Raw genomic sequence first — 12429 nt, forward strand, 5'->3', positions numbered from 1 at the left:
TGGTCCATTTTTTGACATGCTAAATTATGATGTTTTTGGCCATTTTTCCAAAATTGTATGCTACTGCTGACTCTACAAGCTAAATGAAGTCGTTTTCAGCCATTTTTGGGACATGTCAAAATTTGACATTTTTCACTTTACTATACTATGCGTTTTTTGGTCCATTTTTTTGACATGCTAAATTATGATGTTTTTGGCCATTTTTCCAAAATTGTATGCTACTGCGCGACTCTACAAGCTAAATGAAGTCGTTTTCAGCCATTTTTGGGACATGTCAAAATTTGACATTTTTCGCCTTACTATACTATGCGTTTTTTTTTGGTCCATTTTTTTGACATGCTAAATTATGATGTTTTTGGCCATTTTTCCAAAATTGTATGCTACTGGCCGACTCTACAAGCTGAATGAAGTCGTTTTCAGCCATTTTTGGGACATGTCAAAACTTGACATTTTTCGCCTTCCTATACTATGCGGTTTTTTTTTTTGGTCCATTTTTTGACATGCTAAATTATGATGTTTTTGGCCATTTTTCCAAAATTGTATGCTACTGCCGACTCTACAAGCTAAATGAAGTCGTTTTCAGCCATTTTTGGGACATGTCAAAATTTGACATTTTTCGCCTTACTATACTATGCGGTTTTTTTTTGTCCATTTTTTTTACATGCTAAATTATGATGTTTTTGGCCATTTTTCCAAAATTGTATGCTACTGCGCGACTCTCCAAGCTAAATGAAGTCGTTTTCAGCCATTTTTGGGACATGTCAAAATTTGACATTTTTCGCCTTACTATACTATGCGGTTTTTTTTGGTCCATTTTTTTGACATGCTAAATTATGATGTTTTTGGCCATTTTCCCAAAATTGTATGCTACTGCGCGACTCTACAAGCTAAATGAAGTCGTTTTCAGCCATTTTTGGGACATGTCAAAATTTGACATTTTTCATATACTATACTATGCGTTTTTGGTCCATTTTTTGACATGCTAAATTATGATGTTTTTGGCCATTTTTCCAAAATTGTATGCTACTGCGACTCTACAAGCTAAATGAAGTCGTTTTCAGTCATTTTTGGGACATGTCAAAATTTGACATTTTTCATTTACTATACTATGCGGTTTTTTGGTCCATTTTTTGACATGCTAAATTATGATGTTTTTGGCCATTTTCCAAAATTGTATGCTACTCTTGTGACTCTACAAGCTAAATGAAGTCGTTTTCAGTCATTTTTGGGATATGTCAAAATTTGACATTTTTCGCCTTACTATACTATGCGTTTTTTTGGTCCATTTTTTTGACATGCTAAATTATGATGTTTTTGGCCATTTTCCCAAAATTGTATGCTACTGCGCGACTCTACAAGCTAAATGAAGTCGTTTTCAGCCATTTTTGGGACATGTCAAAATTTGACATTTTTCGCCTTACTATACTATGCGGTTTTTTTTTGGTCCATTTTTTTGACATGCTAAATTATGATGTTTTTGGCCATTTTTCCAAAATTGTATGCTACTGCGCGACTCTACAAGCTAAATGAAGTCGTTTTCAGCCATTTTTGGGACATGTCAAAATTTGACATTTTTCGCCTTACTATACTATGCTTTTTTTTTGGTCCATTTTTTGACATGCTAAATTATGATGTTTTGGCCATTTATCCAAAATTGTATGCTACTGCACGACTCTACAAGCTAAATTAAGTCGTTTTCAGCCATTTTTGGGACATGTCAAAATTTGACATTTTTCGCCTTACTATACTATGCGGTTTTTTTTTGGTCCATTTTTTGACATGCTAAATTATGAGGTTTTTGGCCATTTTTCCAAAATTGTATGCTACTATGCCGACTCTACAAGCTAAATGAAGTCGTTTTCAGCCATTTTTGGGACATGTCAAAATTTGACATTTTTCGCCTTACTATACTATGCGTTTTTTTTGGTCCATTTTTTTGACATGCTAAATTATGATGTTTTTGGCCATTTTCCCAAAATTGTATGCTACTGCGCGACTCTCCAAGCTAAATAAAGTCGTTTTCAGCCATTTTTGGGACATGTCAAAATTTGACATTTTTCGCCTTACTATACTATGCGGTTTTTTTTTGGTCCATTTTTTTGACATGCTAAATTATGAGGTTTTTGGCCATTTTCCCAAAATTGTATGCTACTGCGCGACTCTACAAGCTAAATGAAGTCGTTTTCAGCCATTTTTGGGACATGTCAAAATTTGACATTTTCATTTTACTATACTATGCGTTTTTTTTTTTTGGTCCATTTTTTTGACATGCTAAATTATGAGGTTTTTTGCCATTTTCCCAAAATTGTATGCTACTGCGCGACTCTACAAGCTAAATAAAGTCGTTTTCAGCCATTTTTGGGACATGTCAAAATTTGACATTTTCACCTTACTATACTATGTGTTTTTTTTTGGTCCATTTTTTGACATGCTAAATTATGAGGTTTTTGGCCATTTTTCCAAAATTGTATGCTACTGCGCCGACTCTACAAGCTAAATGAAGTCGTTTTCAGCCATTTTTGGGACATGTCAAAATTTGACATTTTCACCTTACTATACTATGCTTTTTTTTGGTCCATTTTTTGACATGCTAAATTATTATGTTTTTGGCCATTTTTCCAAAATTGTATGCTACTGCGCGACTCTACAAGCTAAATGAAGTCGTTTTCAGCCATTTTTGGGACATGTCAAAATTTGACATTTTCACTTTACTATACTATGCGTTTTTTTTGGTCCATTTTTTTGACATGCTAAATTATGAGGTTTTTGGCCGTTTTCCCAAAATTGTATGCTACTCATGCCGACTCTACAAGCTAAATGAAGTCGTTTTCAGCCATTTTGGGACATGTCAAAATTTGACATTTTTCGCCTTACTATACTATGCGTTTTTTTTGGTCCATTTTTTTGACATGCTAAATTATGAGGTTTTTGGCCATTTTCCCAAAATTGTATGCTACTGCGCGACTCTCCAAGCTAAATAAAGTCGTTTTCAGCCATTTTTGGGACATGTCAAAATTTGACATTTTTCGCCTTACTATACTATGTGTTTTTTTTTTTTTGGTCCATTTTTTTGACATGCTAAATTATGATGTTTTTGGCCATTTTTCCAAAATTGTATGCTACTGCGCGACTCTACAAGCTAAATGAAGTCGTTTTCAGCCATTTTTGGGACATGTCAAAATTTGACATTTTTCATATACTATACTATGCGTTTTTTTTTTGGTCCATTTTTTTGACATGCTAAATTATGATGTTTTTGGCCATTTTTCCAAAATTGTATGCTACTGCGCGACTCTACAAGCTAAATGAAGTCGTTTTCAGCCATTTTCGGGACATGTCAAAATTTGACATTTTTCGCCTTACTATACTATGCGTTTTTTTTTTGGTCCATTTTTTTGACATGCTAAATTATGATGTTTTTGGCCATTTTTCCAAAATTGTATTCTACTGCGCGACTCTACAAGCTAAATGAAGTCGTTTTCAGCCATTTTTGGGACATGTCAAAATTTGACATTTTTCGCCTTACTATACTATGCGTTTTGTTTTTGGTCCATTTTTTTGACATGCTAATTTTTTTTTTCCATATTCCATTTTTTTCAAAGCATTTTTCAGCATGCTTTACCATGGCGTGTTTCAATCTGCTACAATATGACATTTTTCAATGCTGGAAAGGTCAACTTTTTCGGACCATATTTTAACAAGCTACATGTTGGCATGATTCAACATGCCATAGTTTTTTTGACATCCTACACTATGACTAATTTTGATTGTCACCTTTTTTGCTGATTTTTTGATGTGCTATACTATCATGTTTATGGACGTGCCTTATTATGACTATTTTTGATGTTGACCTTTTCTCATGATTATTCAACATGTTGTATTATAATATTTTTCAAAATGTCGTACTATGACTTTTTTCAAGGTCAAATCCAGTCATTTTTTTGCCTGATTTTTCAACATGGTATACTATTGCGTTTTCTGACATGCTGTACTGTGACTATCTTCGAGTTTTCAATATGCTATAGAATGACTATTTTTGACATCAAAAACAGGGACTTTTTGGCCAATTTTTTGACATGCTGTTGTTGGTTTAATGACTCACGCAAGGGTCACCCTTTTTTGACATGACAGATCACCGATTTTTACTAGTATCACACTCACAAAAAAGTAGTAATCAGGAAACATAGTTATTTATTATGTTAAATAATGTGAATTAATTCACGATAAATCATCCCTTGGGGCACCTTTCCTGAAATGAGAAGATTTTACGAGGATAAAGTCGTAATAATATGAGAAAGGAGACGTTATATTACGGAAATAAACACATTGCCAGCAGACTGTAAAACAGGCGAGAGCACAGGCAGCCTCCTATTTCTATATGGTAGAATTTCAGCAGCTTGTTTCCCGTTTTTGGTTTCCTAAATTCAAAACAAAAATGCGTTGTACGGTTTACAGTGTGGCTCGACTTTGGGGACAGCGGTTGTCAAAGAGCTCGTGCTCTCGCCTGTTTTATAGTTGACAAGTATTTTGATGATAGGACATTTGTACTCTTACTTAAGGACTTTTACTTATAACAGATTATTTCTACACTATTTTTTACTACCTTTACTTCATCCTTATACACGTATATAATATCTTGGTGTTTTTTCGTGTCTAACAAACCTAAAACACGTCCAAAGTGTTCAGACTCAGAAATGACAGACTGCAGTCGTGACTGAAAATAAACGGACTTTATTTGTTCTCGTTTCTTTTTTGGTCTTTTTTGTGTGTTTTTTTCGTCCCTTTTCTCAGTTGGTCTGAGTTGGAGTGTGTGGTACCTCAAATCTTTTCACATACACACCGGACATCATTCACATTTTAAAAAATATCACATACATAACAGAAGGAATAAATAACATATGTACAGGGTGGACGCCTTGTTTTTGTCTGTGATTGCGATTGTCTCATTTGTCCCGAGGACAGCAGCGTCTTGTTTTCTCTGGTCGTGGACGCTTCGTGTTTAGAAGCACTTGCGGTGGACGATGCTGGGACCGGCCTCGTCGTACTCCTGCTTGCTGATCCACATCTGCTGGAAGGTGGAGAGGGAGGCCAGGATGGAGCCGCCGATCCAGACGGAGTATTTACGCTCAGGGGGAGCGATGATCTGACGAGGGGAAGGAAATCTGATTGGTTGGTTTTATCGCCTCACACCCAAAATAATAATGAGAGTGTATTAGAAAAAGATGCGGTTTTTGGTCCGTTTGTTTGGTCCGGCACAGCTGAGCTCTCTCTGCGTGCATCTCCTCTAATTAAGTATTTTTATGAACTTGTTTTTGAGCTTTTATGTTTTTGACTTTTGTTGGTTATATTTCATTTTTGTTTTTTGTTTGTTTTCGACCTCTGGCCGGTGTGCAGCTGATTTCCAGAGTTCTGGTTTCCATGCGATGTTTAATAATAACTGAGTGACTAACGGCGTGATGCAGAGTTCGTTACCTTGATCTTCATGGTGCTGGGCGCCAGCGCTGTGATCTCCTTCTGCATGCGGTCAGCGATACCTGGGTACATGGTGGTGCCGCCGGACAGCACGTTGTTGGCGTACAGGTCCTTACGGATGTCGATGTCGCACTTCATGATGCTGTTGTAGGCGGTCTCGTGGATACCGGCAGACTCCATACCTGTGCAGGTGCACGACAGAGACATTCAGGTCAGACATGAGAAACCTGCTGTCATCACTTCATTTCAGCAGCTGAGGATGTAAAGCAGCGATCCTCAACTTATGGCCCGCGGGCCAGATTTGGCCTCTGATAGGGTGTCGGATGCCCCCCCAAAAATTTTCTAATTCACAATAAAAATAAAGTGATTCACTCTAGGAATTTTTTTGTACTTTTAGTATCCAGAAGGTGCCAGAGTGCATAAAAATGCATCAAAATAGAGTTTGTTTATCAAAAAAAGCACCCAATGATAGACGTCCTAGCTAAGCCCCAAACGTCCTTGAATCTGAGAAATATCCTAAAATCCAAGAAACGTCCTAAAGTCCTAGAAACTTCCTGTAACCCAAGAAATGTCCTGAATTTCTAGGAAAAGTTCTAAACTCCTAGAAATATCCTAAAATGTGAGATACATCCAAAAGTCTTAGAAATTTCCTAAAATCCAAAAATGGCCTAAAATCCTAGAAACTTACTAAAATTCAAAACATGTTCTAAAATCCTAGCAAAGTCCTGAAATCTGAGAAACATCCGAAAGTCCTAGAAATGCCCTAAAATCCTAAAAAGTCGAGTTTCTCTGCTGTGAAGAAGCACAGTTCGTGCTGCTCACCGATGAAGGAGGGCTGAAACAGCGTCTCTGGGCAGCGGAAACGCTCGTTGCCGATGGTGATGACCTGACCGTCGGGCAGCTCGTAGCTCTTCTCCAGGGACGAGGACGAGGCGGCGGTCGCCATCTCGTTCTCAAAGTCCAGAGCCACGTAGCAAAGCTTCTCCTTAATGTCGCGCACGATCTCACGCTCAGCTGGAAACAGGAAAGATCAGATTTGTTCCCAAAAAACTATTAAAGAAAAAGTTAAATTAAATTAAAAATGACTGTAAAAATTTGAGTACTGGTCAGATATTCGGAGAAAGAGTGCTGGCACGAAAACTTTGCAATTAACGGAATAACTTTACATTATTACGCCAAATTTAAGGTGTGTTTCATCTTTTTGTAAAATAAGAAAAGAAAAAGGACGCTTGTGTGTTTTAACGTTTTGTTTGGTGCTGACGTGAAGCGTTTACCGGTCGTGACGAAGGAGTAGCCGCGCTCCGTCAGGATCTTCATGAGGTAGTCGGTCAGATCACGGCCGGCCAGGTCCAGACGCATGATGGCGTGAGGCAGAGCGTAGCCCTCGTAGATGGGCACGTTGTGGGTCACACCGTCGCCAGAGTCCAGCACGATGCCTGAGAGACAGCGAGAGTCCAGTTTACAGCGTTTTCTCTCCAGACTGTGAGGAAAACTAAAAAAACTCAGTTACAACCTCCTCCGTCATATCTATAAAGTTAGGCTCGCAAACAGCATTTATCTTCATTTTCAATTAATTTATCAATTACTTTTTCGTGGAACCGTTTAGAGAGACGTCTTCAAATGTCGTCTTATGTTTGACAATCAGCCCTAAACCAAAAAAATATTCTGGATAAAACTCAGACAAAAACACTAAATCCTGACATTAGAGAAGCTAAACAAATAAATAATAAAAAATAAATCAATGAATGAATATACCACAGCCCAAAACCCAAAAATATTCAGAATATAACTTCAAGACTAAATCCTGATATTAGAAAACAAAAAACTAAACTAAAAAAAAAAATCTAAATGAATAATTAAATAAACAATTATCTTTGTTTGAATAAATTAATGTCTAAATATTGAGTAAAATATTTAGTATTATAATATTTAAAAAACTTTTTCTTGACCAATGTACTTTTTGCAGTTTTTGTCAACTTAAAGATAATACTTTTGTCTCAACAAACTTGTAATTAGCATTTACCATTTTTTCTGATATTAAACAGACCAGTTTTCTAAAATAAATAACCCATACACCAAAGTTATTATTATTATTATTAATGAATAAAATGATGCATGTAGAGTCATATTGTGATATCATGATATATATCATGATATTTTGCATTTTTAAAGAAATGAAATTAATTATTAATTTATAAAGAATGATAAAGTAACAATGAACACCTGTGTGTGTGTGTGTGTGTGTGTGTGTGTGTATGTGTGTGTGTGTGTGTGTGCAGGCTCACCGGTGGTGCGGCCCGAGGCGTAGAGGGACAGCACGGCCTGGATGGCCACGTACATGGCGGGGACGTTGAAGGTCTCGAACATGATCTGCGTCATCTTCTCCCTGTTGGCTTTGGGGTTGAGCGGGGCCTCCGTCAGCAGGGTCGGGTGCTCCTCGGGGGCCACGCGCAGCTCGTTGTAGAAGGTGTGGTGCCAGATCTTCTCCATGTCGTCCCAGTTGGTGATGATGCCGTGCTCGATGGGGTACTTCAGGGTCAGGATGCCCCTCTTGCTCTGGGCCTCGTCGCCCACGTAGGAGTCCTTCTGCCCCATACCGACCATCACGCCCTGCAGAGCGGAGCAGCAAACGCGCTTTCAAAAACAAGTCGACTCCAGTCTGCAGCCGTTTACGACATTCACACTGAGCTTTAGTCCCAAACACACAGTACATACACCCTCCAAGTGTCAAATATGACGTCTTCTGGTGTTATTTTCCTTCTCAAATACTGTCACATTTCTTAAAATCTTATTAGTCGAATCTCGGTATTAAAACTGTGAATGGGAGTTCCCCATCAGACCTTTTTCGATTTAAAAAGTCTTCATTTACAGTGTTTTTACAACTAGAAATCTAAACCAAAAAAAGTTTTTGTACTTAATTTGTATTCATTGATCTGTTTTCTACACTGTTTTTTATTAGTTTTTTCTTAATTTTGTGGAAACATGGAAACTACACGTTACATTCATGTAAAGTCAAATCACACCAGGTCTTTATTATGGTTCCTTCAGCTTCGGTCAAATTACATTTGAGAGTTATTTAGATTTCTTTAATGCCACTTTAAACCAAAAATTTAAAAACCTAATACAAAATACTTCCCATTAAGGACATTTTTGCTAAATATTCACTGTACCTGTGACATAAAAGCTGGCTTTTTTAGTCAATTTCAAAAGTCACAGATGATACTGAAACTACTTAAAATGTTGAAACAATAGAGCGAATCAAGTGGAAAAATTATTACATTATCCTGAAAGTTTCCATTTGGTTTGCCTTGTTCCTTTGTTATTTGTCTGGATGTGACAAATGAATATGAGGTTAATGAGTTTAGTCAGTTATTTAAAAAAAACCTAAAAGATATTACCAATTATTTTGACATTTTAGAAATTAACATTAGAAAAAAAATTCTACTTCCCATATCTTAGCATTTTTAAGACTATTATCATTATTATTATTATTATTATTATTATTATGATAGGTGGCAGTATTTTTATTTATCTATTTTAATTGCATTTTATTTCTCAAAATATTTTGAATTTAGAGAAATAAAATCTGGCCTATAGTTACTGAATGAGCCTTTCGAGTCAGAAATAAAGGGCAGAAAAGAGCTAAAAACTCAGGTCAAAGGTTGTGTGACTAAAAGTGATGAGAATAGAAATCATAATGTTGAGGGTTAAATATAAAAACATCCACTGTTTAATTTTTTATTTTTTTTAGGGATGTTCTTGTGTACCTGGTGACGGGGTCGGCCGACGATGGAGGGGAACACGGCCCTGGGGGCATCGTCTCCGGCGAAGCCGGCCTTCACCAGGCCGGAGCCGTTGTCACAGACGAGGGCGGTGGTCTCATCGTCGTCACACATGTCTGCAGCTTCTGGAGGAGAGAAGTCACTCAGAGGGTTAAACACAGAAGAAAGACATTTATTATCAGCTGAATGCACAAAAATGACTTGAAATGTTAAACCGAGGTTTCCTTCAGGGCTGAACTGCACACACGTGATGTTTAAATGCATTGAAGAATAAAAATAATAATTTGAGTTACACATTGTTTAAGATGTCAGTAAACACTGATGTGCAGTATGTTTACAATTATAACTTTATTTATTAATCACTTTTCAAATAAAGTTTCCATCAAAGTACCTGAGCTGTGTTTAATTATCTTTTAGCTGATCAATCATCGACTTTTTTAATTATTTCTGACCATAAATCAAAGTTTAAAGCTGCTATAATTAAAGCACCTGAGCGCAGCAGGTCAGACGGCCCTCCCCGCTGAGGGTGAACAGACGCCGGCTGCGGCGCACTGCCAGCTCCCGCCACTTAACCACTCAGCCCGGTAACTCTCCGTTAATTTACTCACTGAAAGTCTAAACAAACCCCATTAAAACAAACCAGACCCCATTAAAACAAACCAGACCCCATTAAAACAAACCAGACCCCATTAAAACAAACCAGTCCCCATTAAAACAAACCAGACCCCATTAACAACACAGCAAATTTTAAACAAACCAGACTCCACTAACACCGCCCGGCCCGCCCCGCTCCATCCAGCCGCTCACCTCTGCTGGTCTCCGGCTGTCGGTGGGGGAACTTTAGCCGCTGCTGGCTCCGGATGAACGGGTGAAGAGGCAGCGAGCACCGGGGTCCTTATATACACCGTCTGCTCCATCGCGCCCCCCGGGGAGGCGTGTGTTTCTGCTCCGGACAGCCGCTCAGGAATGTCCGAGTATCCGACAGGAATTCAACCGGGCCCGGCGTCCATATTTGGTCGCGCGCGAGGGAGGGCGGCCGGCCCGCACACAGAGGCTCGCGCGCCGGGAGGGCCATATATGGAGAGGAAGCCCCGCGAGGGCGCCGCGGTGCGCTCGAGCCCGTGTATGGAGCGAGACCGGGCCGACGCACTGAGCGGTACTGGCGCGCGAGGAGGAGTACTACTACTACTACACATTCATTCAAGCTGTAGGAAGTACACATGCCCATTCAAAACTTTACAAACTTAAAAAACTAAAACGAATAATAATAATAATAATAATAATACTATTTATACTAATATTTTTTTTTTTAAAAAATGTACATTCATTCAGCCTGTGGAAAGTACACACACCCATTCAAAACTTTACAAAATTAAAAAAGTCATTAAAAATCTAATTCAATTTAAAAATATATATATATAAAAATAATAAATATACATATATACACACACACATATAGCATATATAGCATAAAAAACTCACATTCATTCAGCCTGTAGGAAGTACACACACCCATTCAAAACTTTACAAACTTAAACTAGCAAGAAAAATTACTCATATATATATATAGTTTTACATTCATTCAGCCTGTAGAAAGTACACATGCCCATTCAAAAATGTAACTTTGGCTCTATTATTAATATATAGTTTTTTAATTTTACATTAATTCAGCATATAGAAAGTACACACGCCCCTTTGAAAAATGTAATGTTTGCTTTATTATTATTATTATTAGTAGTAGTAGTAGTATTTATTTATTTTTAATCTAATTATTTTCCAAATAATCTGAATTCAGAAAAAAATCAGGCCTTTTTTTCTTTTAGTAAGGGACTGTTCTTTACTTGTATACTTGTTAGGGTTTTATTTTTCCCCTCCCCGGAGCCTAAAATATTTTTCTTTGAGCCTCCCTGAGTGACTTGGGGAAAATGCATAATCCTCCCTGAACCATATGTAGTTGTATATGAAAAAATAAATAAAATAACAACCTTAGTTTTTTCCTTATTTGTTTTGCATGCTGGTTAGTTTGTGCAAATTTTTAAATGGGACGTAGAATAAAATGATTTTGATGAAATGTCACTATGTGATTGTTTTGTTTGTTTTTGTGGTTAAAGAAAGCAAAACAGAATGAAATAAAAGCACGTAAAATGACAGGAAAACTGTCCCGAAGGGTTAAATAGCTGTTGCCAACCAATCAGAGACATCTCGGTCAGCTCAGTAAATGAACTTTTGACTTTGTTTGATTTTGACGTGAATAAATATTGCTCATATTTATTTTTTCTCTCGGCTCAGGAGGATTTACGAGTTTTTCTTTCAGTTATGTATGGAGGCTCAAACATGCACAGCAGCTGAGTGACGTTCACGCCTCAGTTTCTAAAACAAGAGGGTCGGGACCTCCAAACCTTCGGACAGCTGCGACCGAGGACCGAGACAAAATTCCTCTGAGACAAAAAACTGAGCCAACAGACGCGACTGTGTTTATCCAACTGTGACTGAGATCAGGGAGACTCAGAGCTGCAGGTCAGAGCTTAAAAAAGGAAGATGAAACCCCGACAGGAGGAGACCGAAGTCACCCGTCCAGACAGGAAACGCCATAAAACTCAAAGTCCGAGTGACTAAACTAGCTTCTTCATTTAACCCTTTCAAACCCGGAGCGACATCACTTTTCTTGTGCTACTTTCAGAAGAATTTAAAACCCTCTGAACCGCAAACAAATTGGTGCAATTTCTTTTTGAAAAAACAACAAAAAACATGTTTTTTAAAAATTTTATATTTTTTAATTTATAGAGATACGTAGTTAATCAGTACTAACTGATATCAAATATCAAATTTTCCAAAAGGACAAATCTTTTTTTGGAACATGCCTTTGCTGTGTGAATACGGACAGAAATCGACAAACAATGTCCCCGTAATTGGGTCTTTTTGGGGAGTTTTTCGTTAGTCGCTGTGAGGGTCTAAGGACAGACGGATGTCGGATGCTGTAAAGCTCTCTGAGGCAAATTGTGATTTGTGATAAAAAGCTTTATGAATAAAAAAAATATATAATTGAATTAAACCAAACTGCAGTTTAACCCTTAAAACCTGCGAGAGTTGTCTTGATTTTGTTTTGTTTGTTCTTGTTTTGGTGTCTTGTTTGAGGATTCGTCCTGAAAGGATCTACTGTTTCTTTATTAAAGAC

The 12429-nt window shown here is 37.5% G+C and overlaps 1 protein-coding gene across 1 annotated transcript; it reads right to left on the reverse strand.

Moving 5' to 3' along the window:
• Positions 1-4715: 4715 nt before the first annotated feature.
• acta1a (actin alpha 1, skeletal muscle a) lies at positions 4716-10220 on the reverse strand. Its single transcript, XM_042485483.2, has 7 exons — positions 10062-10220; positions 9240-9379; positions 7758-8082; positions 6747-6908; positions 6295-6486; positions 5473-5654; positions 4716-5143 (listed from the first exon to the last, which is right to left on the reverse strand). Exons 2-7 carry the CDS (start codon positions 9366-9368, stop codon positions 5000-5002), a joined length of 1134 nt encoding a protein of 377 aa, XP_042341417.1. The 5' UTR covers positions 9369-9379; positions 10062-10220; the 3' UTR covers positions 4716-4999.
• Positions 10221-12429: the final 2209 nt, after the last annotated feature.

This window comes from Plectropomus leopardus, chromosome 3 (genome assembly GCF_026936395.1).
Source record: "Plectropomus leopardus strain MGB_pleo_1.0 chromosome 3, ASM2693639v1, whole genome shotgun sequence".
In the NCBI taxonomy this organism is placed as follows: Eukaryota; Metazoa; Chordata; class Actinopteri; order Perciformes; family Serranidae; genus Plectropomus; species Plectropomus leopardus.

Bases quoted from the DNA above. Each gene is read 5' to 3' on its own strand.
- acta1a (XM_042485483.2), bottom strand. From the start codon at position 9,368: ATGTGTGACGACGATGAGACCACCGCCCTCGTCTGTGACAACGGCTCC. The intron at 6,909-7,757 runs GTGAGCCTGCAC...GCTGTCTCTCAG, and splicing joins CGCCTCGGGCCGCACCACCG to GCATCGTGCTGGACTCTGGC. The intron at 6,487-6,746 runs GTAAACGCTTCA...TCCTGTTTCCAG, and splicing joins CTACTCCTTCGTCACGACCG to CTGAGCGTGAGATCGTGCGC.